Source organism: Talpa occidentalis, unplaced genomic scaffold (assembly GCF_014898055.3).
Source record: "Talpa occidentalis isolate TD23 unplaced genomic scaffold, MPIMG_talOcc4v2.1 talOcc4.4, whole genome shotgun sequence".
NCBI classification, from domain to species: domain Eukaryota; kingdom Metazoa; phylum Chordata; class Mammalia; order Eulipotyphla; family Talpidae; genus Talpa; species Talpa occidentalis.
Genome location: NW_023604295.1, coordinates 19,271,939 through 19,295,852, shown reverse-complemented (window position 1 = coordinate 19,295,852; position 23,914 = coordinate 19,271,939). Strand labels below are relative to the sequence as shown.

The 23,914-nt window shown below is 35.1% G+C and overlaps 1 protein-coding gene and 1 pseudogene across 1 annotated transcript in view; both read right to left on the bottom strand.

Annotated features, from left to right (window-relative positions):
- The window catches only part of SAMSN1 (SAM domain, SH3 domain and nuclear localization signals 1), a 122,923-nt gene extending 101,671 nt beyond the window's left edge, over positions 1–21,252 (bottom strand). The window contains 2 exon segments of the mRNA XM_054700352.1: positions 18,162–18,293; positions 21,111–21,252. Coding sequence (XP_054556327.1) covers positions 18,162–18,293; positions 21,111–21,230 — 252 coding nt within the window. The 5' untranslated portion in view covers positions 21,231–21,252.
- On the bottom strand, positions 6,786–7,250 carry LOC119257126 (succinate dehydrogenase [ubiquinone] cytochrome b small subunit, mitochondrial-like; annotated as a pseudogene).
- Positions 21,253–23,914: the final 2,662 nt, after the last annotated feature.

The following is a 23,914-nucleotide window of genomic DNA, read 5'->3' as shown; positions in this document are numbered from 1 at the left end:
TGAAGAGATTTGTTTGGTGGAAATTTATGTAGTAAATAACACGGGGCCCAATATTCCTTCTAAGGAGAAAAGCACAAATAGGAAGAGAGATGAATAAAAATCAGAAAAAGCAAAGTGGGTTGTTATATTGCAATGATTGATAATATTCTAAGCATTGTGAAATTCAAGATAAACTTCCCAGTACATCATAATTGAGAAGACCATTTCTTTCATTCTTATTGTGCTTTCTATTTTTTTTTCAATCAAGATTTGAATTTCCAGTTTCAGGCTCTTGAGTCGAGTACCACTGAAATCTTCATATATTTAAACAGTCTGTCCCTGAACTTGATAAACAAGTTTTACCAAGTTTGAAATGACTGTGGCTCAACCAGAGGATAATGCCTATTGGTAGACAGTTGTAGTGGAAAAAACATGTGGACGTGATGAGGTGAGTTGGTCTTGAGGAATTAATAGTCAGATTGATCACTCCTTCAATTCTCCATGCTTCATCATCCTGTGTTCTGAAAATAGTCAATTTCTACCCATGGTCTTTTTATGAAATTCTTTCTCTCTTAACCCAAAAATATTCTAATCTTCAAAATCCTCAGTCCAAAAATTATTTGTGTTCTTTGACAGTCAGAAGTCAGGAACATTTAACTTGCTTTTTGAAGGAGATCAGGAAATATGATGACTATCCATCTTTGCAGTAAGTTTCCTTTCAAATATAGTCATGATTCATCTAGGAAGATGCAAGTTGCTTGTTCATTTGACCTGTGCAATCTGGACCAAATATGTCTTAATACTCAGAATCCATTGTCTTTTATATGAATTTAGATAAATCTCTTTGGATTTTAAATACTTCATCTTCAAAATAGATTCTACCTGCTATTTGCTTTGCTAAGTTGAGAACAGTGTTATATTGGTGAATACAAATTACAAATATTCTGTAATTCATATATATATATATATATATATATATATATATATATATATACAGACAGAGAGAGAGAGAGAAATGTTTAAGGACACTTGTCATAAATAGGTCTAAGAATGCTAAATTTTTAAAAAAAGAGTCAACCTTTTTGATTATAGAAAGAAGGGCAGTCTAGTCTAAAGCCAGTAAGTACAAGTGGTGGATTTGTACAGAGAAACATGGAAAACAGAGACATTTAATAAAATAATAAGTTACCTAATTCAATCACAGGAATTTTGAATCCACTTGTTATATAAGAAATTCATTGTTTTTTTTTTTTCTCCCAAGGAGATTGATTCCAGATAGTTCACAAAACATATGTTCATGTGTTTTTAGTGTTTGAATGGGGCAGGAAAGTATTATTGAAGGACAGCCTACTGTTTCATCTGGGTAAAGACTTGAATAATTTTATATAATAAGGTGTTAAACTCACAGAAACATGGTTAAATATGTGTGACTGGTGATTGTGGTGAAAGAGACACAATTAGTTTCTGGGCTGAGGTTTTAAGACATCTGGGCAAAGACTGAAAGAATTTCATAGACCATGAAGAGATGTTATTTTTGGGACATATGTTGTCATAACATTGTCTAGGGACTCTGCTTTGGTCTGTTTTACTGAAATTCATGTCATGCAATTTTTGCTTATAATGAATCAGTATAGGTTTAGGGGTCTGTGCTAAAGAGTTTTCCTGTAGTCAATGTTTAAAAAAAGATTTTGAGTTAAAATTTTTTTATTTATTATTTTTAATGTATTTTTAAAAAATTTATTTATGCATATAAGAACTGGGGCTCAGGCATGATGTGCAGGAGATGAGAGGATTCGCCAGAGACAGAGTGGGGAGCAGAACAGGCTGATCTACTGAAATACACTGCTGAGGGGAGCAGTGGGTGAGACAGGAGAGGTCTGCTGCGCCATGTGGGTTACCTCCCTGGCCGGAGATGGAACTCGTCCTGCAGTGGCTGAGGATAGCTTTTTAGTGCTGCGCCTTAACCCCTTGTGCCACCAAGGAGGCCCAAAACTTTTTTTTAAATTTCTATTAAGATGAAAGAGTTAATGTAGTTCTCCTTGGGCAGCCTACTTCCTACAAGAAAGTAGGGAGAGTCAGGAAGATTAAATGTGTATCAGAAGTATGATTATATGAGTGAAAAGAGATTACTCCAACAGGGGAACATCTCCTTAATTAGAGTAATATGTCTGTGCCCTGGGTGTTGTCTACTTGTGGATGACTACTGAACTGGTTAAGCAATTTTCAGTACTGCTTGTACCAGACTTTCCAAAGCAGCAGCTTTCAATTCTGACTCTGCTTACACAAGCAGACTGTCATGTATTTTGGAGCTTAGACCCTTGGTTCTTAATTCCAAGAGGTACAAGTCAAATAAAGACTATATACAGCTTTATTATTAGAATTACATTTGTGAGTGTGTGTGTGTGTCTGTGTGTGCTATATGCTGAACTCCAAAAACAAGATACCATTTCAGAGAGTCAATGAAATCATTCTGTCTAGTCCATTAATTTAACACTTGCCATAAATACCAGGTAAAACTTGCTCCTGTTAGGTTTCATTTCATTCTCTAAATCAAGCACTAATCATTAGTCTTACTTTTCATTCACTAGGGAGTTTGTGGCTTAATTTAATTTTTGCCCCTGGCAATTGTTAGGAAAATAAAAAATGAAATGTAGGCAAGTTATTACTAATGGGCCAGTAGAAACTGAGGAATATTTCTAACTGTGTTATTTTTCAAGTAGATGAGAATAGGCTCTAAGAGCAAAGTATTTTCATATAGCAATGAAACAAGGTCAAATAAAAAAAATTCAAAATGAAGAAAGAGAATGTGTGACTTAAAAGAAGAGGGAAATTTTAGGTACTATATGCCATATTTCTATTGCATGCAGTAGTTACAGTTGACTGTCCTTTGGGGTTGATTCTAATGTGTGCCTGTTTCTTGCATTATTGGTTTTTAAATCTTACTTTCAAATCACAAAGTCAAAAGGAAAAATGAAGTGAATGTGTCAGGAGTTGTTGTTGTCTAGCTAATGGAAATGTGAAAGGTGTTTCTGCACCAGAGAAAATTGATTGGCAGTAAATGATGGTATAAATCCCATGGTGAATTTTTAAGACTATAGAGCTGATGAGATCTGACCTTTGATTTGCAAATGAATAAACTGAGGTCCCAAATGGTAAATTGACTTATCTAGGGTCATGCACATAGTGCTTTACCTTGATTAAAAGCTAACCATTTTTATTGTAATATATTCCTTTGGAATAATATAATTCATTCATTCATACACTCAAAGTGCATTCAACAAACACTGAGCATTGACTATGTACTAGATACTATTTTAAATGCAAAGAATGATAAGTGATCCTTCTTTTTTTTAATTAAAGATTTATTTATTTATTCATACAAGAACTGGGGTAACATCAGAGGTGTGGGGGGTGAGACGATTCACCAGAGACAGAGTGGGGAGCAGAACAAGCATACTGACTCAAATACACTGCTGAAGGGAGCAGCGGGTGAATCAGGAGAGGTCTGCTGCACCATGTGGGTACCTCCCTGGCCAGGGATTGAACTCATGCTGCAGTGGCTGTGAATAGCTTCACAGGTTGTACGTTAACCACTTTTGCCACCAGGGAGGCCCTGTGATCCTTCTTTAAAACATCCAACATCAGGGCCTTCCTGGTGCCCTAGAGGTTAAGTCTCAGTGCTATCACCACTACAGCCTGAGTTCCATCCCTGGCCAGGGAGCAAACCCACATATGGTACAGCAGACCTCTCCTGTCTTACCTACTGCTCCTCTCAGCAGTGTATTTCAATGAATCACCTGTTTGGCTCTGCACTCTGTCTCTGGTGAATCCTCTCACCCCTGCACCTTTGGTCTACATTCCTAGTTCTTCTATGCAAAAATAAATAAAATTTATTAAAAAAATACAATCAATGCTGACTTATCTCAGGAATCTGTTAGAGTCCACAATTTTCCTAACTTTGAAGAATGAATATGTTAAACTTTTTAAACTACATGATATTAAGTGTATTGAAGATATTTACCTACATTATTCCTCATTAGAGAAATTCAACAATAGTACATAGAATTCTGATAGTGAGGAAAGAGTTGAGCATAAGTGTACACATAAGTATGTATACATATAACTTCTCATTAAAATAAATAAATTTAATTTAATATCCATTCTCTCCAACTCATTCTCTTGCTTAATTGAAATGGTTTTAGTAATATTAAAATATAGTGATTCTAAAAATGTCACCTCCAAACTGAAAGACTTGTTTCTGGACATATCTTAGCCTCCTACGTTTCATTAAAATTCTCACAGATCTTCAAAACATACATGGAACTTAGTAGAATTTCCTTTTTTAAAAAACCTAATAGACATCTGGAAAAGATAACAATTATAATGTGTCAAAGTTAATAAAGTAGATAATTTTGTTATGTACCTAAAGCCACCAACGTGATCAAAGGATATATATCTATCTCCAACTATCAGCTCTGTTTTCAAAAGTGTTATGATTGGAAAACAAGCCAATACCCACAGAGAGGAGTCCTCCCATTCATGAGCCCATGACTTCTTCTTGTTTTTGCTACAACTGATTATAAATGTGTGGGAAAAAAAATCCCATGAAGGAGAAGTCTTCTAAGTTATTCAATAGAACACATAGCAAAAAGAAAAAAAAAAAAAAACATAGTAAATATAGCTAATCTGCACCCAGTTAGTTAACAAGTTGCTAAGAATGACAAGGTTTTAAATCCTATTGCCTTTCTAATTTTCTTGATTTAGTACATTTGCAGAATTATAATGGCAGAACACCTATATATCCCCAAGCGTGTTGCTAAATACTTTAGTGTAGCAACTCATTTAACTTTTTTTTTTAATTGAAATGACATTAGTCTACAACATTATATGTGATTTAGAGACAAGTCATTTAATCTTCACAATAATCCTGGTTGGTACTATTACAATTATGCCTAATTTAAAGGTGACTAAACTAAGGACCATAGCAACTGGTATACAATGCTACTTCTATACTTAACAGCACAGATACTGTTCATCCACCTTCATCTAGATCAGAGAGGTCACAAATGAGTTAGTATTAGCCAAAAGGGAAATTAGCTATGGAAATGTAGAGAAAGGGTAACTGTATACCACTAAAACAACTCAGAAAACACAGCCTTATCAAAGCACTAACACTAATAATTTAGTATTAATATTAGTGTATAGAGAGCACATTGATGTTTTAAAGGCATTCATAATTTTATGGCTATCATCATCATCATCAAATAAATGCCAAGTAATTTATGATAGCATACTTAAAATTGTAAGTAGACACTTCAGAAACCACTGAATTTAGATGACATTTTTCATATTGAAGACTCCCTAGGACATTATTGTAAAATGCTATGGTTCCCAGAGAAAACAGATTTCCCTCTCCCATGAGAGTGCAACAAAGCAGCAGCATATCCTGATGAGAAAAGTAGACTTCCTTGCCAGCCTGTCCAGCTCCTGTCAAAGAGTAACAAACCCCATACAGCTGATAAATTCTGATTTCCCCAAGAGAAGCAGGTGGTATATGGCAATCCCACCACATGGCCCTCATCTCAGGGTATAAGGTATAGTTTGTAATGTAAGGAGAAATCACATGTACCTTGTCTAACTCATCAGGGACAGAGCTGGCAAATTGCATAGAAATTTTCCATTTGTCTACTGGTGTGCAAAGTGAGCTTTCTATCAATTCTGAACTAAAAAACTCCTCTCACAGCACTATAAATATCCAGGATGGCAAAATGGGTTACCTAGGGGATGGGTATTTGCATTATAAAAGATTCTTCCCTTTTGAAAAGATTCACTTCCAGATTTCTAGAAATAGAGAGCTTTCATAAGTATCCTTAACTATGTTGTGATTTATAAAATTATATTTACACCGGTTTTAAAAAGAGGAAGGACAACAAATGTTTATGAAGTGTCATGTTTCCTGACATTTATATCATCTTATTTAATACTTACGGCCACAAATACAACAAGAGAAAGTCAAACAAACTAGTATGCAGTGTGATAGCAAATAAGATGAGTGAAACTATCAAATTTGGTCTTTTCAATGGAAAAACATTTAAGTGGCACTCCAAAACCTGGCTTGCTCTCCCAGGTTTGCTACTAAGTTGGACAAGTTCCAAACACTAATCAGAACCTCCTTCTTTATATCTATATCTGTAGAATATATAGAATACAGTTTAGTGAACAAGAACTTTAAAACCTTTCTCAGTAGAAACAATACATGATTCTAATCTACATTTCAATGCAGAGTCAGTGGGAATGACAAAAGCTTTTAAGAGAAAATTAAAGTGGGAATGGTTTTCTGTGCTTTACATCTTTTTCTTTAAAACATGATTAAAGAGATAACCATGGTTTTCATTAGAGTCAATTAGTAATTGTATCATAAGTTTAGGAAATAAAAAAGAGAATAGGACATAATTAACCTTAATCTATTGATTTCATTTTATTTTAACATAAGTCTCTATTTACGGGAGGAAACTAATTAAATCACCAGAAAGTGTTCACACATAAATTGGTGGTAGATTAATAACTATATTTGATCATAGATATAATGGATAAAAAAAAATTTTAATGGAAAAAGTACAGTTTTTTTTAATGTTTATATAATGTTTATATTGTGAGTCTTATGAGAAGATGGGAGATAACACCATTTAGATTAAATTCTAAAAATAACCATGTGATTATCAGTCACCAATGGACTGATCTGTTATTTCCTCCTCATTGTGAGCTGAATGGTGTGACAGAGCAGAGGCAAAGAATACAATCAGTTCTCAAGGTATTAAGTCAAAATATTTAAGCCTCCACAGCATGGCAACAGCTTTGCAGTTGCCATAGTTGAACTAACAAAGACCAAAGCCGAGAGTGCCAAAACACCCACCTTGGCAGCTTTCTGCGTAACAGCCTCTGGAACATAGTAACAACTTGTCCAAGGCCCCAGTGACTATGGAGGGTGAGGGTTACTGCCAAGGAGTAGTCAGTCACAGAGCAAGGACTCATATAAGCAGCTGCAAGCAGGCCTAGGAGAAAAACACTGACAACTCACTGGTCCAGTGGAGAGATGCAGCCTTGGAACCAGCATGGCAGCTGGGAGAGAGGTGAATGTCCCATGCCATCCTGGGGTAGGTGGGTCCTGTAGAAATGCTGAGACATGAGCAGGTCTGATCACGGGTTCGAAGTAGCAGCGCTCGGCCTCCTTGGGTACTGCAGAGTGCACTCAAATGCCAAAGAACCGCCATCACGCTCCTACATGCTCAAGGTCACCCAGCAACCCAAGTACCATTTTTTTAATGGTGGTAATCTATGGTTTATATGTCAGCATATTATGAGTCATTTTACAATCTAGAAATCAAGAAAAGGATTACATGCACTGTTTTGACATTGACTCTTCTTGCTCATAGTTTGATGAAGACCTAGCTGATGGAATGCCATTGTTAATCTCATTTTCCTCCTTTAGTATCTATGTTATTAATAGCTATGTCAATGCTGATGTTAACATGGAGAGAGAACAAAAAAAAAAATCCCCATTTTGTAGTTTGGAGGCAAATAACAAATGGAGTGCTTAGACTATCAAACTGGGAGCTGGGAACCACCCACTTTGACTTCTCCACTACTCCCCTATCTAAGATTACCTGTCACATCTCAATATGTCCATTTACCCATTTATAGAATGCTTGACTCTAAATACTTTTTAGGGTCTTTCATGAAAGATGCCAGGACAGTGCAATGATAATGTCTTACTCACCTCCTTTTTTTTTTTTTTTTAACCAGTTTTAACTCTAGATCTCCCTTTTAAAGTTCAACTTAAATCTTACCTTCTCCATGGAACTTGCACCGTTAAACCACAAACCACAGCTATGTTCTCAGAGATAACCCCTATTACGAATCATTTACTTTGTGCTAGCCACTGTGTTAATAATATGTATTACAATGTCACTTTTTATTCTCACATAATGAATCAGAGTAATGGAAGTTTCCTCGTTTTATAGGAAAAGAAACAAGGTCTTAAAGAGTTTAAGGAACTTGTCCAATATCATATACCTGGTTTATTTCAAAACTGGGGACTTTTATGTTCATTTAATCCCCACATTTTGTCTCCATCTACTGCATTATATAATTTTTGAAGTTTCTTCTAAAATTATTATGGATGTTGGGTTTGATACTTATAAGACAATTTAATTACATAATTACTTATGTTATTCACTAGCTATTTTGGGTATACATATATTTCTTGCTATAGTTGACATCAGTCATTCACTGATCCTAAAAGCAATGTCCTGAAGATGAAGGAAGATAAGAAGAAGGGAAAAAGGGAAAAGAGATAGAAAAGAGGGAAGGAAAGAGAATAGGGAGAAAGGAGAAGCCTTCCCTTATTACTGGAATGAGATGTATGGTTTCGGTCTTATTTATCACATGCACCAACTTCAGACACTGATACAGAGCTGAACAACATGAGAGAAAAGGTAGAGCATGGACATTCATTTTAACTTATCAAATCTCAGAGACAGTGTCAATCTGGAACCTGCTGCTGTGATAGTAGCTTCTTGATTTGGCCATGCCTCGATTGTGACAGAAGCAGCAGCTCTTTGGGTGGTTGATTTGAATTGTGCTTCTCAGAGTAATTTCTGAAGGCTCACCTAGAGTATATGTCTTCAGATCTTCCCAACAAGTCTGAACTCTCTTTAACATGCAATATATTATTTTCTGTTTACATTAGCCAATATGGAGTGGGTTGTTGCAACAACCCTGATCAATGACTTGTCAAATAATTTGTTTCTGTATTAATTATCTATTACTGTACAACAAATTACTCCAAAATGTAATGATTTAAACAATATATATTTGTTATCTCAGTTTCTGTCGGTCAAAAATATGATCATGACCTAGGTGGATCCTCTGTTTCATGGTCTCTTGCAAGATTGCAATCAAGCTAGTGGCCCAAAGCTTTGAGGTCTCAGCTAAAGACCTAACTAGGGAAAATCTCTTCCAAGCTCTCTGTTATTGTTGGCAGCATTGTTTTCTGAGGGCTATAGAAATGAAGGCTTCTGCTCTTTGCTATATGTAGGCTAAATGTTGCTCTCAGTTCCTTGCCACATGAATCTCTACTGGATAGGATCTTGTGTCATCATAATATGCAAACCAAAAAGGAAATGGAGAAAATCTGTTAGCAAGATAGAAGTTACAGTCTTTTGTAACCTAATCATGGTAATGAATTGCTATCATCTTTTCTAAATTCCACTGGAATCATGTTACACACAAAGGTGAATGAAGGAAGGCAGGGGAGTAGGAAGGCAAAAAGGCAGGAAGACGGCAAGGAAACAAAAAGAAGGTAGAAAGAAATTTATAGATGGACATAAATACCAAAGGACAGATATGATGGTTATATATGTGTCAAATTGGTTAGGCCACTGTATCCAGGTCTTTGGTTAAATAGCAGCCTAGAGGTTGCTGTGCAGGTATTTTTTTTTAGAGGATATTAATATTTAAATCAGTAAATCTTCAGAGAAAAAAATTACTCTTCATAATGTGGGTGTATCTCATCTAATCAGTTAAAGGTTTAATAACAACAAACTGGTCACCCCAGGAGGAAAGTATTCTACCTATACAGTGTCTTCAGACTCTAGCAATATCAAATCTTCCTGGGATTTCAACCTCCTGACCTACTCTACAAATTTCAGACTTGCCAACCCCCATTATCACACAAGCCAATTCCTTAAAATAAATTTCTCTCTTTTTTATTTCTCTTTGTCTAGAGAACTCTGAAGTAATGCAGTGAGGTTTCTTCAAGGCTATATTCTACAGTTTCAAAAGGGAAATAATGGTATTTTTACATTAAACAACACTCCCACTTTACAAAAAAAAATCAAAATGTGTTCATAGAACCATTTTAGAGTAGCAAGGGGCCTTAGAAAGCATCTAGTCTAACCCTATTATCTTTTACAAGTGGAAACTGAAATCCAGAGTGTCGTGACTTATTCAGCACTATGTAGAAACAAAACCAGGGCAAGAACTCACTTTTCTTTCCTAATACTCATATCATTGCCAAACAGATTATCCAAAGTTGAAAGCAGAGGATTGCACTAGTTTCCTGAAGATTGTTTATAGTGAAGGAAGATCTTCATGGGTGGGCCTCCCCTGGTGGCGCAGTGGTTGAGCGCTGGACTGCGAAGCTGCCCGCAGCCTCTGCAGCGCCAGTTCGGTCCCCGGCCGCTGGCAAGGGTCCCACATGGCGCAACAGACCTTTCCTGCCATGCCCATTGCTCCCCTCAGCAGTGTATTTCTTCATCAGTCTGTCTGCTCTGCCCTCCCCTCTTGTTCTGGTGAATTCTCTCATCCTCCCTCGCTTCTGACTGTATCCAGTGCTTGTATAAATAAATAAATAAATCAAAAAAGATCTTCATGGGTATATGGACTATTGGTCAGCATGGGTATTTTTACTTTGAGTTATTCTTCCTGTAATGGGTAATGCTTTACGTCTGTGCTTCCTCATTCTCCAACCCAGATTCCTTTATGATAAATGCATTGTATAGCCAAGATGGTGGACTGAGGTCATGAATACTGCCAGTGGCTATGGAACAGAGCAAAACTAACTGGACATAAGGGGATTAAACCTCTGACCTTGGCTTCATTAATGCTGAGCTCTGTCTAACTGTTAAGACATGCATCATATCGTTTGTCTTTAAAACTATGTTTGAGTCTGCTATATTACTCTGTCATTAACATCTGCTAGCTGGGAACAATTTAATTGATTTCCCTGGTGTTTTTTTTTTTTTTTTTTTATCAGTGCAGAATGTTGATGAGTGAGAACATAAAATTAAACTTGCATTTAAAATGTTTAGGTTAAAATGGATCCCCCAAACCCCTAAAGTATGAATTAGATGACCGAGAACCATTGTGATAGATTTTCCTGTTTACTGTTGTCTTCATGTGGTGGAAATCGAGGGTTGAATTTTAAACATTGTTCTGCACCTGGGTGTTCATGATATGAGGCAATTTGTGGAGATTAAAATCTTGGGTTTTCTAATGCACATCAACAATAAATCCTGTTGCTTCTTCTTGTCCAGCCCAGTAAAAATCAATGCCTTTAGGAAAGGAGTGTTGATTACAAATTATTTTGAGCAGTTATTTTAAAAGGACATCCAAGCTCAACTGAGAATTTGACTTAAAGTCATTTAATCAAGGATATTAAATTAAAGGATCACTCTGCCCTGGTGTGATGGGTTGCACAAGGAAGGAAAATGAACATTAACATGCATTATGCCAGGTGCTTAACGTGTGTTATAACATTTGATCCTCACTTCAAACCAAGAGACAGACATTTTTACCCATATTTTATTGCTCAGAAAACTTAGGGTCAGAGAAGTTCAATAACATTCTCAAGGACACGTAGTACTCAGCTGTCTAGGGAACAGGAATAAAATTCAAGTCTATTAACTTCATTGCCCATCTCAAGTTCTTGTGCTATGTCCACTGTATCATCAAATAACATTTAGCATATATAAGATTTGGTTCTTAGTCATCCTATATTCCCTTCCTCTTCACTATTTATTTCCCAGAAACAATACATTGTCCCACTCACCCTTTTCTTCTTCTCGTGTGTGCATTTATTTCTCTCTCTCTCTCTCTCTCTCATACACACACACACACAATTTGTGGCAGAGAAGCCAAAGAGCAAGTTAGTATTTGGGAAGTCAGAGCTACAGTTTCGACTCCACTGGTCACTTCAGACAGGTCACTAGTATCAGTTTCCTCATTGATTAATATATATAAATAGATGTATATAATCAAAATTTTTTAAAATATTTATTTATTTATTTATACAAGCACTGGGTACAGTCAGAAGCACGGGAGGGTGAGAGAATTCACCAGAGCCAGAGCAGCGAGCATAACAGGCAGAAGGACTGAAGTACACTGCTGAGGGGAGCAGCAGGCGGCAGGAGAGGTCTGCGCGCCATGTGGGTCACTCACCTGGCGGCCGGGGATTGAACTAGCGCTGCAGAGACTGTGGGCAGCTTTGCAGCCCAGCGCTCAACCGCTACACTACCAGGGGAGGTCCTATAATCAAATATTTTTAAAAAATTATTGAAGAAACAATAGTTTATGACACTATATGGGTTTCAGGTGTCTTTATTAAAAATCAGCTGAGCATATACTACACTCTGTTCACCGAAAGTCTACTCACATCCATGGCTATCCTGCTGACTTTCTTTATCCAACAAACTCACCCACTTTACCCCTTTCCTTCTGGTAGCTTCTTTTTTCATCAAGTATTTTTAGACTTTAATATCTACACTTCCTTAAGAGAAATGGAGAATTGATACCTGGTTACTTGGTGCCCTAATACCACCATCAATTCCATGCCTCTATTCTTATACATTGTCCAATATAGAAGCTGTTACTAGCCTCTTGTGGCTACTGAGCAATTGATATATGACTGATGTTACTGAAGAAGTAAATTTTAATTTAATTTAAATGCTGAAGGTGGGTAAAAAATATAGATGGTCCTAGACTTACTATGGGTCAATGATTTTTCCACTATATGATGCTCATAATGTAACTGTTTCAAGCACATTTAAAGTGTAGGCTAGGCTTAGCTATGCTGCTCAGTGTATTCGGTGAATTAAATGCATTTTGACTTGCAGTACTTTCAAAGTGCAATTGGTTATCAGAACTTAATCCATGGTAATTTGAAGAATAACTGTACATAATTTTTATTGTTTGATTACCACCCAATTTCATTATAGTCATTGAGACTTTAGCATTTAAATTGAGAAGTTTAAAACACACACCAAGTTTCAAAATATTAGTTTTAAAATGAGGTATCTTATGAACTTCTACATTAATTACATGTTGAATTTTTATATTAATGACACGATACTATTTTGGAAGCATTGGCTTAAATACAATATAATATTTAATTTTACCTATTTCTCCTTTTAAACAATTTCATTATGATCACTAGAAAATCAAAAATTATATCTGTGAATTGCATCATATTCTACAGAACAAGCTACTTTAATATATTCTAACGAATGCAGCAGGTCCACATGGAGGCTAGATATCTATATCTTCAAGTAACCCTGAAGTCCAGCCACTGTTGTGAATGACTGTCAGAAATTACAGCAATTTTTTTATAACTTCTTTGTCATTTATTTTATATTATAATGGTATTAGAGAGTCTTGTTATTTTTTGTCTTTCTTCTCCATCTTCACTCAAATAGTCTTAATTTATCACCACTTTATAAGATCCAAATTTTGCAGAAAAGTTATTATATGTAATTCATTTAATGTTAATAACTAAGTATAAGGTAGGGATGATGTACATTATTGTCTATGATGAGAAAAGAGAACCACCTTCAGAAAGTCAGTCATCCTCCCAACCCACTACAAAGGATTCCAAAAGTAAGAGGGCAACTGCCTTTTTTTTTTTTTTTTTGAGCTTAGTGGTGCCAATTATAATAAGGATGAAAAGATGATAGAAAGGAAGTGTAATGGACATTGTGGATTAACATTAAACATCTCATCTTCCATGTAGAGCACCTTCCTCTATCAGAGGGTATGAAAGTAAGACCTACATTTCACAAAGTTTCCTGAAGCTTGAATAGCAGATATAATTTAAATTTGGCAGAAAATAATATCCATGTGGCATTTGGAAGGTGGGATGTGAAGTGGACATCTTATCTAGTAACCATGATAAAAAAATGAGTGAATCTAGTTGAAGGAGACTATCTAAAATAGTGTCATTTCAACAGATAACCGATATATAATAACAAATATACTACATTGTTTTTAATACAAAACCTTTAAAAATAGTATCATATTTTACATCTGTTGCCATGTGCATTTGGACTTGCCACTTTTCAAATCCTCAATTGGCAAACTTGTGTCTGTTAACCGTATAGGATTATCACTTTCTTCTGTAAGAACCAGGTAGAAATGGTGACCACAAAATTTCTATGCAGCGATCTTTCAGATTTTTATTTTTAACATTTGAATAATTTTTTAAAATGCAGAAGTTGTTCTTCATTCATGGAACGTTCATAGGCTAGCTTGTCACCCATGCTCTGGTCTGCCTCATTAACACTTCTCCTGGTTCTCTGATATCTGTGCTTAATCCTTCCGGCCTACAATAGCTAGAGGAAATTAGCTTCTTCACAAAGTTTTGCATTCTATGAAATCGACACAGAAGATTGTTCTCATTCTACCAAAAAAAAAAAAAAAAAAGGATCCTGAGATCTAGAGAGTTTGAGCAATTTTCCCAGATCAGATGGTTTATAGAGGCACAAGGAAAATTCATATCTGCTCAACTTCAAAGCTCGTGCTTTTTGACATCACAGCATTCATTCTCCATTATTAAGAATCTCTTTAGCTTGGTTAATGACTTCACTCATCCATTCATTTAGCTTGCAGATATTTACTACATTTGTCCAACACATACCTGCCCCTGCCCCACAAGTAAATACATTTTTGAAAAGGCTCAAATTTCATTTCAATTTATGAGATACAAAATGAAGTGGAAGACTGACAATTATTTGCTTACTTCACCCAATATAGATGACAAACCACATAATTCTGGCTTGATCTACTTAACCCTAAATTGGCAGAGATACAAGTGTTTTATGTTCTCTTATTCTAATTCAAGATAATTTATTAGCTTTAGACATAATAAGGAGGTGTTAAAATAGGTACAGAATCAAGCAGTAACAGCTTACATTTTAACTACTATTATAATAATATGGTAGCCTACCCTTGTTTATGCTAGTATGCTTTTCTTCAGCACATTTATTTAGATTCATGGTCACTCTATAATTTGTTTTGGGTTGTAGCCCTCCAAAGTTTCCTCACTTTGCTAATACACTAAAAGTGGATCATTTTTTGTTCAACATCACTTGTAATCAGGGAAATGCAAATCAAAACTACCATGAGATACCATCTTACACCAGTGAGAATGGCACATATTAAAAAAACTAGCAACAGCAAATGTTGGTGAGGTTGTGGAGAAAAAGGAACTCTTCTGCACTGTTGGTGGGAGTGCAAACTGGTCCAACCACTATGGAGAGCTGTGTGGAGATTTCTGGACCTACTAAACATAGAGCTTCCATATGATCCAGCAATTCCACTCCTAGGTATTTACCCAAAGGACACAGAAACATCAATTCCAAAGAACACTTGCATCCCTATGGTTATAGCAGCACTGTTTACAATAGCTAAGCTTTGGGAACAGCCCAAATGCCCAAAAATAGATGACTGGATCAAGAAGATGTGGTTCATGTATATACCATGGAATATTACTCAGCATTCAAAAAAGATAAACACATGCAATTTGCAGCAACATGGATGGCGCTGGAAGGGATCATGCTCAGCGAAATAAGCCAAAAAGAAAAAGAAAAATACCGGATGGTCTCACTCATAGCAGGAATCTAGAAAACTTAAATCAGGGACCAGGAAAATGAATATAAGAAAGTGAAAATCAAAATCAACAAAAAACTATGAACTAGAGACACTTTTTGGGGGGTGGGGGGCGGGAGGGGAGGGATTGGGGTCAGAATGGGGGGTTTGCAATTGTATGGGGGAATATAAAAATAAAATTTATTATTTAAAAAAAAAGAAAAAAAAGGGTGGATCATTTTTACTACCCCTTTATAAAATTAAATAATTAATTCTTATATTGTAAGTCAGTTTCTCCTTGGACCCCTCTCTATGACCATCCTGTCCTAGAACTGCAATACAAACCAGATATTTATGATGTTCCTCACTTAAAATCCCCAAATAAACTCCTTTTCCTTCAACATTTACCCTACCCTTAATTGTGCAGTTGTTTTACATGAGATTATCTCCTTTGAGATTCTGGACCATTCTTTCGGCATCTATGTTGCTGCCCATCTAATTTAAAGCAATGATTCCACATAGTGAAACACCTAATAAGTATGTGTAAATAAAACACCTTTAAGGGAAGCCAAGAAGCCTAGGATTCTTCTCTCATTTTGATTTTTCTTTCCGATTCATGTGGCAATTGATATTCTTTTCAGAATGGGCTATAGTTTCTACTGTAACAACTAGATGCGCTGTCAGTTTGTGGCTAAGGAGTTTGAGAGTCCCTTCCTCCCCAGGAAGATTACCACTATACTTGGCTGAGCCTATTATTTTCATAGTATTTCTAGAACATGAATCTAAAAAGAATAAGATTTTTCTGACACTATTGAAGCTGGTCCAAAACCTCTTTCCCTTAAATTTAAAATTAAAAAGGATTTGAGAGTAATAGGAAGAAAAGAGCCTCCATTCTTCAGGTAAAGTTCTACATCACTAAGTTTTATAAAAGAATAACAGTTTTATCCAAACCATGAAATAATTTTCATTAGGAAAAAATAAATATTAATGATTATTTAATAGGAATGGGAAAATTCAATAATGAAACAATAGACTCAGTGTTGAACCAGTTAACATTGCAGTGTGAATATTTACACATAGATACATTTATATTGTGCAGATATCTTAAAATGGAGATATATACACAAATGTATGTGTGTATGGAGAGAAAGCTGTAGCAATTTACATTATGTTTCTATTATTCTCATGTACTTTGCAATGTAAGTGAAATTAGAAAAAACTTTTAGTAGATTGCTTGACCATTGACTTGATATTATTTTTCCTGCAAAATTGTTAAACTCACACATTTAAGGAAATACCTTCAGGCTTTTCAGCCTATTCAACTTTTCAATTACAAAGTAAAACGCCTTACATACATTTTTTTAATGCCAATGGATAGTTTTCATGTAAACTGTTGTTCTCTCACATAGTAACATGGAATATATATTCTTATTTCCTCTAATGAATATCTGTCAAAATCAACATGGATATTGAAAAAGAGTTTCCAGCACTATTTTTTTTTACTAATTGAAATGAATTGATCTTTTCTTGCATTTTAAGTTGATGTAAGTCTTTGAGAAACAGATACTTTCTATAAGATGTAAGTTAGAAGTTTTCAGTGTCCTCAAAGAATAAAATAGGTAGGGTATAAAGTTAGGTGCAAAATTAGAAGGCACTTTACTGTAATCCTTTTTCTAGATTACAGGAGAAAAAATTCTGTAATTTAGTTTTGGATCATCTTTATAACTGGGAAAGATCTTTAACACATTTCAACATTTCTAAACTTCACTAAAGTTATTGTGAGGATGAACACAAATAATTTCATATATCACATCACCAAGTACAGTCCCTTAAAACAGGAAGTCCTGAATAAATGATAGTTAATAATTTTTATGTTGTAATTGGGAAGAAGTCTGGTTATAGTGTTAGGAGATGATCTCTAAACCTTTAAGTATAGGAATGTTCTTTATTTGCTACAGACACAGACTATTTTGTATGTCTTAAGCCAGAATAGAAGCAAAATAAATTCATTAGTATGGGATTAATTCAAATACATCACAACTGACTAAGAGAACACTCTTAAATGGGAACAGGACCAATTTTTCAGAACACAAAAAACTCTACTTTTTAGAATTGTAAAGGTAATTCACAAAACTCTTTGAATTTGCATTCTTAGTAATATTCATGTTTTGTAAGTTTATGGTGTACATAAATTTAAGAAGCAGCTGAGTAAAGTGCTTAGCACAAGCTTTGAACAGCAAGTGTACTGGAGTTGGCACTAGAGGCAATTAATAATTAAATAGTTATTGTAAGCCTGCTATTAAATCATTAGTGGCTTTAAATTGACCATGGTAGGAGAACTTATACCACATTGTGGCAAGTGACAAATGCTACAGATCTGGCACTGCCCCAATCCCAATTCTTTTTTTTAACCAGTAAACTACAGATAACTATTCATCAGCTTTACTACTTAATAGTTTATAGCCTTTAGCAATTTATTTTGCCTTTTTCTCCTGCAAGTTCCTCATCAGAAAATGGTATAATTATTTTTTTTGTCATAAGGTAGTTTTGAGGTTTAAGGTAACTTATACAATTACCTAAGGCATACTCAATAAATGAAAAATGGTAGCTCGTTTTAATAAGCCTAGGCATGCAGAAGACAATAAAAAAAACAAAAATAAATGAAATTTTTCTGAACCGTTGGGTTTTGCTGAATAAACATATCAATAAGGAAGTGATTCTAAGTATATAATAAAGACGGAATCCTCTCAACTCAAACTCACCTTGGAAAGATTGCTGAGTGTTTCTCCATACTCCACAAGGGGTGAGAGAACAGAACCAGTTCTACCCGAGGCGCTTTCTTGGTTAGCTTGTTATTCTGGGACTGGCTCATATAAACTGACCATAGAGCCCTCCTGCAATATTGAGATATGTGTGAGTCATGGATAACAGAATAATTTTCCTTGAAAAGTCATCGAACTGAAAACCCACCTTTATCTGTTGCCCTATCTGAATTATCATGGGCATAGGGATTAAAATTTTATGGCATACCAATTTTCAGCGGTGAACAAGACAGTGAGGAAAGATATTCCCATCACTTCCGCAGAATCCAGATCTCAAACAAGAGTCTTAAGTTTTGGGATGCATGCATAAAATGAAACAGTTCTTCAAGAAACATGATGGAGACATCAAGTTCAACCAAAGTACTAAATCAAGGCTTACATGAACACCAATGAATTATACTGGGTATGTTACAAACTTTAGCTCTATCTATCCCTCTAATTAATACTACATTTTTGTGTAGGAAGTATGATCTGTTATATTTCAACTTCTTCAACTGTAAATGAATGAGAAAAACAGAATCCAAACAAAGACAGAGGCGGCATTTCAAATCACTGAAGACATGGTGTGGGGATAATTGATTTGTAACCTTACTGGGTTACACAGTCATGTTCAACTCAATAACTATATGATGAGCTCGACAAGAAAATCATCTTGCTTCCAGTGAAGCTTTCTAAAAGCCTCATCACAATGTAAAACTCTAAGAAAAATTCTGGACAGACTGGCATACATTAAAGGATATTCCTTCCTCCTTTTGAAAGATAGACCCCATTTCAAGTTTATAGATCCAAAATAATAGCAATCACCTTTAATGGATTATTTATAGTATCCTTAGTTCAGAATGGGTAGTTCATTAAGTTTGCCTTTAAATTTCTCTTAAAAATTCCATTTACACAAAGATTTACAATTTTCCCCAAGACTTAGATAATAGGATGTTTAACTCTTTCTCTGGCTTTCCCTGGTGGTCATCTTTATGTGATGCTCCATGTATAAAATCTCCTCCTTCTTAGAGATTTAAAGATCAGTATATTTATATATACCTCCACTTTTTAATTCTACAATCTTTCTTTCCACTGAATCAGTTTTTAATCTCTTTTTTTAAATGCAGTGTCCCATATGTTCACATTTCTACAGGCACATATAAAATATGTTTTGAATTATGTACAAATTCCTGAAAAAAGCTATAAGCCCACCTCTTTTTCACAGCTCCTAACAGCACAGCACGGTGCTACAACACCCTGCTTGAGAGCCCATACGCTAAATAATTTTATTTATTTACTCCATGAGAAGGAATGAAAGATAGCTAAAATGATGTTGATTTTTTTTTTCACAAGTACCTTGTGGACATTTTCTAATAAAAAAGAAAATAATAATTTTGATGACATATAAACTTTGTAATGCTTGACCACAATCATTTTAGTGTTTGTGATGGTTCTGTCTAATCAAACAACCCTTGGTTCAGGACAATTTTAAAAGACAGGAAAGTGCTGCAGTCAAATTGAGTCCATGAGGCATATCTTTGAAGTACTGCTTTTTGAGTGTGTGCTCCTTTCTCTCTATTACAGAGAAAGACAGTCATGCTCATTATGTGGTTGTATGTCTTAGTAGCAGGATTACACATGAATGCCAGGCCATGCTATGTTATAGAAACATTAGCATACTGATTATAGTACCATTCAGAATGATTTCAGAATGCAATTGTCTCTGCTGCTTCACTGCCTATTTCCATGGCAAGTTTATTCATATAAACCACATATAGCCCTTTTAGATCAAATAGAAAAGAAAGTGCAATACCACTTAAATCACCTGAAATGGGATTTCTCCAGTCAGATTTATATGGCACAAAGCAAAGTTGAGCACTGGCGGTTATTTTGTAAATTGGGACCATATAGGCAACTTGAACTCGATGATTCAGCCTGCCACGACTCACAATTGCATTTTATTTTTCAAGATGCTCTAAGATTAAATCCCTTATCTTTGCTTAAAATGCCTCCTGTTTAGGTATTACATCCTATGTTAGCGCCATCTCTAGCACTTATGTTAATCTTATTTGCAGTTTGGAAAGAAAACAAACATCGAAGTTAAACCATTTTATTTCTCCATATGATAAGGATCTCCATCGACATCTTGAAAAAACAATGAATAGGCATAAATGCCCTTTTGTAAACACAGATAGAAATGAATAAAATTATTTTTGAAATCCATTTTTAGTATTGGCAGATGGTCACAATTGTAGGTTAGATTTACAAAGTATTTCTAAGTCAATGACTACCTGCTAACTTTCACGGATCCACTTCAGGCTAAAAAAAAAAAGTAATAACGGAAAAAAATAAAAGAACCTGAGAGGTGCTTATACCCTTGAATGAACACAACTACAGGACTGATTAGTCTATTGTACCTTGCATTTGCAGTGCTGTGTAACTGGGAAAGCTGCCTCCATGGTAGTAGAACCAAACCTACACAGAACAGAATTCATTTACTCAAACAATAATGTAATTTTGACTCCTAGGATGTCTCAACGCAAAGTAAGTAACCCCACCGCAGCATATTTATAATTTTTTAAATCATTCTAGTAAGAAATAGAAGAAAATATTTAAAATACTACTTCCAGATTATACTTAGAAATTCAGCATCAAAATATTACATAACTAATTATTATTTTAGATATATTTGTAAATTACTTGCCTCCGAATAGAGTTGGCTTAAGCACTTTAATGAAAACATATTTTCTTCTCTCACTGATAGGAACTTTCATATGAAACACACCCTAAATGTACTAAAATCACCACATAGAAAGTTTAGGGTATATATCCTAATTTCATTCCCTTTGGTCAAAACAATCAATAAAAATGAGAAAATGAGGATATAAATGTGCATATAAAGAAACTTACCAGTGAAAAGCAGAAAAGATTCATTTTTGTCTGTTTCAATCCTTTGTTCCTGAGCTTTGAAGAATCTGATTGTCCCTTGTAGCTGTCTCCTGCCTTCACAGCTGTTTGGATAGTTCTCATGGTAGATTATTACAAAGTAAAATCCCTTCCATAATCCAGGGGATTCAGAAACCATTATCAAATGAGATAGGTCTTTATTGAACAAACGATTTCCTAAATTAATGAGGAACTCTGATTAATAAAATGAGAGAATGAGACTTACCATGATCCATGTAAACATATTTCAGGGGTGGCAATAATATTTCTAAAATATAAGGGAAAATGTAATGAAAATAACTATAGTCTTAGATAACTAAATTGAAAATATGAAGCAAATACTAAGGAAAATATCATTCTTCATTATAAAATTAACACCTTCCCTTTAAAGATGGTAGGTCAAGACTCTGTCCTATCTACCCCTACATCTTCCACCCCTCTTTTCTATAAATTAAAAGAAAATGCTTGATATCCAAATGAAAAGATACTGAAATAAGCACATTTTTATGTTGCTAAAATATACATTACCAAAATTACTGTCTTTCCATTTTTAAGTATAGTTTTGTGGTATTATCCATTTCACTTTGTTTATGCAGCCATCACTAACATCCATCTCCAGAACTTTTTAATCTTGTAAAACTGAAACTCTGTACTCATTAAATAGTAACTCCTCATTCTTCCCTAGTCCAAACCCTCAAAACCACCATTTTGCTTTCTATTCCTGTGGATTTGACTATTCTAGGAGCTTCATTTAAGTGGAATCCTACAGTTATTGTCTTTTTGTGACTGTCTAATTTCATTTAACATAATATCTTCAATGCTCATCTGTTTATTTTCTTTCCTTTTTCAAGGCTGAATAATATTCATTCTATATATAGACAGCATTTCGTTTATCCATTCATACTTTGATGGCTGGCTCAGGAGCTTCTAGCTTCTGGCTATTGTGAATAATGCTACTGTGAATATGGTATACAAATGTTTATATATGCCCTAGCTCTCAATCCTTTTGAGTATATATCCAGAAATGGAATTTTTGAAAAGTTAAATTTAGATCTTGCAAATAACATTTCATCTTCAGGTTGCTCAGGCCTTATTTTTTCCTTAAATAACTTTATTTCTAATATCCTTGGAAAGGGTATCTATACTTGTGCCTTGTTTTTTAATTAGAAATACCTAGAGAGATGCATTGGCACCTTCTGCTTTAGAGTGTTGTTAAGAATGCTGTGAATTCCAAATACCAGGCAACATGACTGAGAGTGCTTATAAAAGAGTCATTCTTCTCAAATAAAAATTGGTCTTTGGATTGATAATCATTGGCATCAGTGTAGAGGGTCAGTGAGGTGAGAGTCAGGTCTCCAATCCCTTTGCCCTTCCTGTCATGGCCTGAATATGGATACAGAAGCTCAAAATAATGAATCCTCATCCAATTGCTTTCAGACAAAAGAAACAGACATCCTCTGCATCGATACCAAGCAGCGTTTTTGTTTGACTATCTTTTTCTTATTCCTCCCAACAGCTTCAGTCCCCTCTTATGTTTTTCTATTTCTGCATGCTTTCCCAAGTTACTATTTGGGGGAGTATTCTTTAAGGCATATTTTGAGATTAATATGAAAATTTAATCAAAATCAGATGAAACTACAACTTTAGGTTTCTTCCTTAGAGTCTCTTTTAAGAACTATAATATTATTTCAAGTCCCATTATTTTAAGATACCAACTATAAAATCTTCACACATACTCAAAGGTAGAACTCAATAATCCCTCCATATCCTAATTACCTATATTCCAAAATTATGAAGTTATTTCAACAGTTGCTGCTTCTACCCTTTTATTCTTATCATTTTTCCTGTCAAAGTATTTTAAAGCTCAGAATACGTCATTTCACTCCTACATACTTCATTTTCTATCTCTAAACTGACATTTTCTTAGATAACCTGTGCGCCATTGCTCCATTTAAAAATTATTCCTTGGTAACTTCAAATACCTCCCTGAGTCACTTCCCCGACAGAGAGATGGAGTCTATTTCTCCAATCCCTTGAATGTGGGCTGAAAATGTGAGTAGATTGATAAATGAAGTGTAGCAGAAGTATCACTGTGCTAGATGTCAACCTAGACTTTCAGAGAACTGCCAGCTTCTATTTCCTCCTCCTTGGAAACCAGCTATCCTATTGTGAGGAAATCCAGGTAACAGGTGAGTAAAGAGACCTACCTGAGGGACTATGGAGGAGTCTGGTGACAGTCCCAGCTGCCTTCCAGGTTGACAACCAGGATCAGTGTGATAGCCTTGTGAATGAGGCCATCTTGGAAGAAGTCCTGGATGAGCCACCATAGCTAGGCCAGATGGAGCAGAGTGTTGTCCTGGAGAGTCTGACCAAATTGAAAAATTGTGAGAAAATAAATTATTGTTATAATCCTCTAACTTCTAGGTTGGTTTGCTATATGATAAGACAGATAAAACATTATTTGAATTAAAATCCAAACAAGGAAGGACCACAAATCATGTTTGATTACCATGTCTCTTGAGACCCCCCCACCCCCGCCCCCATCATGAACATGTTAACTTGTTGCAGATACTAGATTCTCACAGAAACTAGGTCCTACAAAGTATACTATATTCAGCTTTTTCTCTCTGCTTCTTTGTGTATGATTCAGCTTGTTTTTCAGTCTCTGGTATTTCTTATAACTAGACAATAGTTCTTATCTACAAATAGTAATTAGTTCAATTCTGAATAAAACATTTTCAACATTTCACAGGTGGTACAGGTATTGC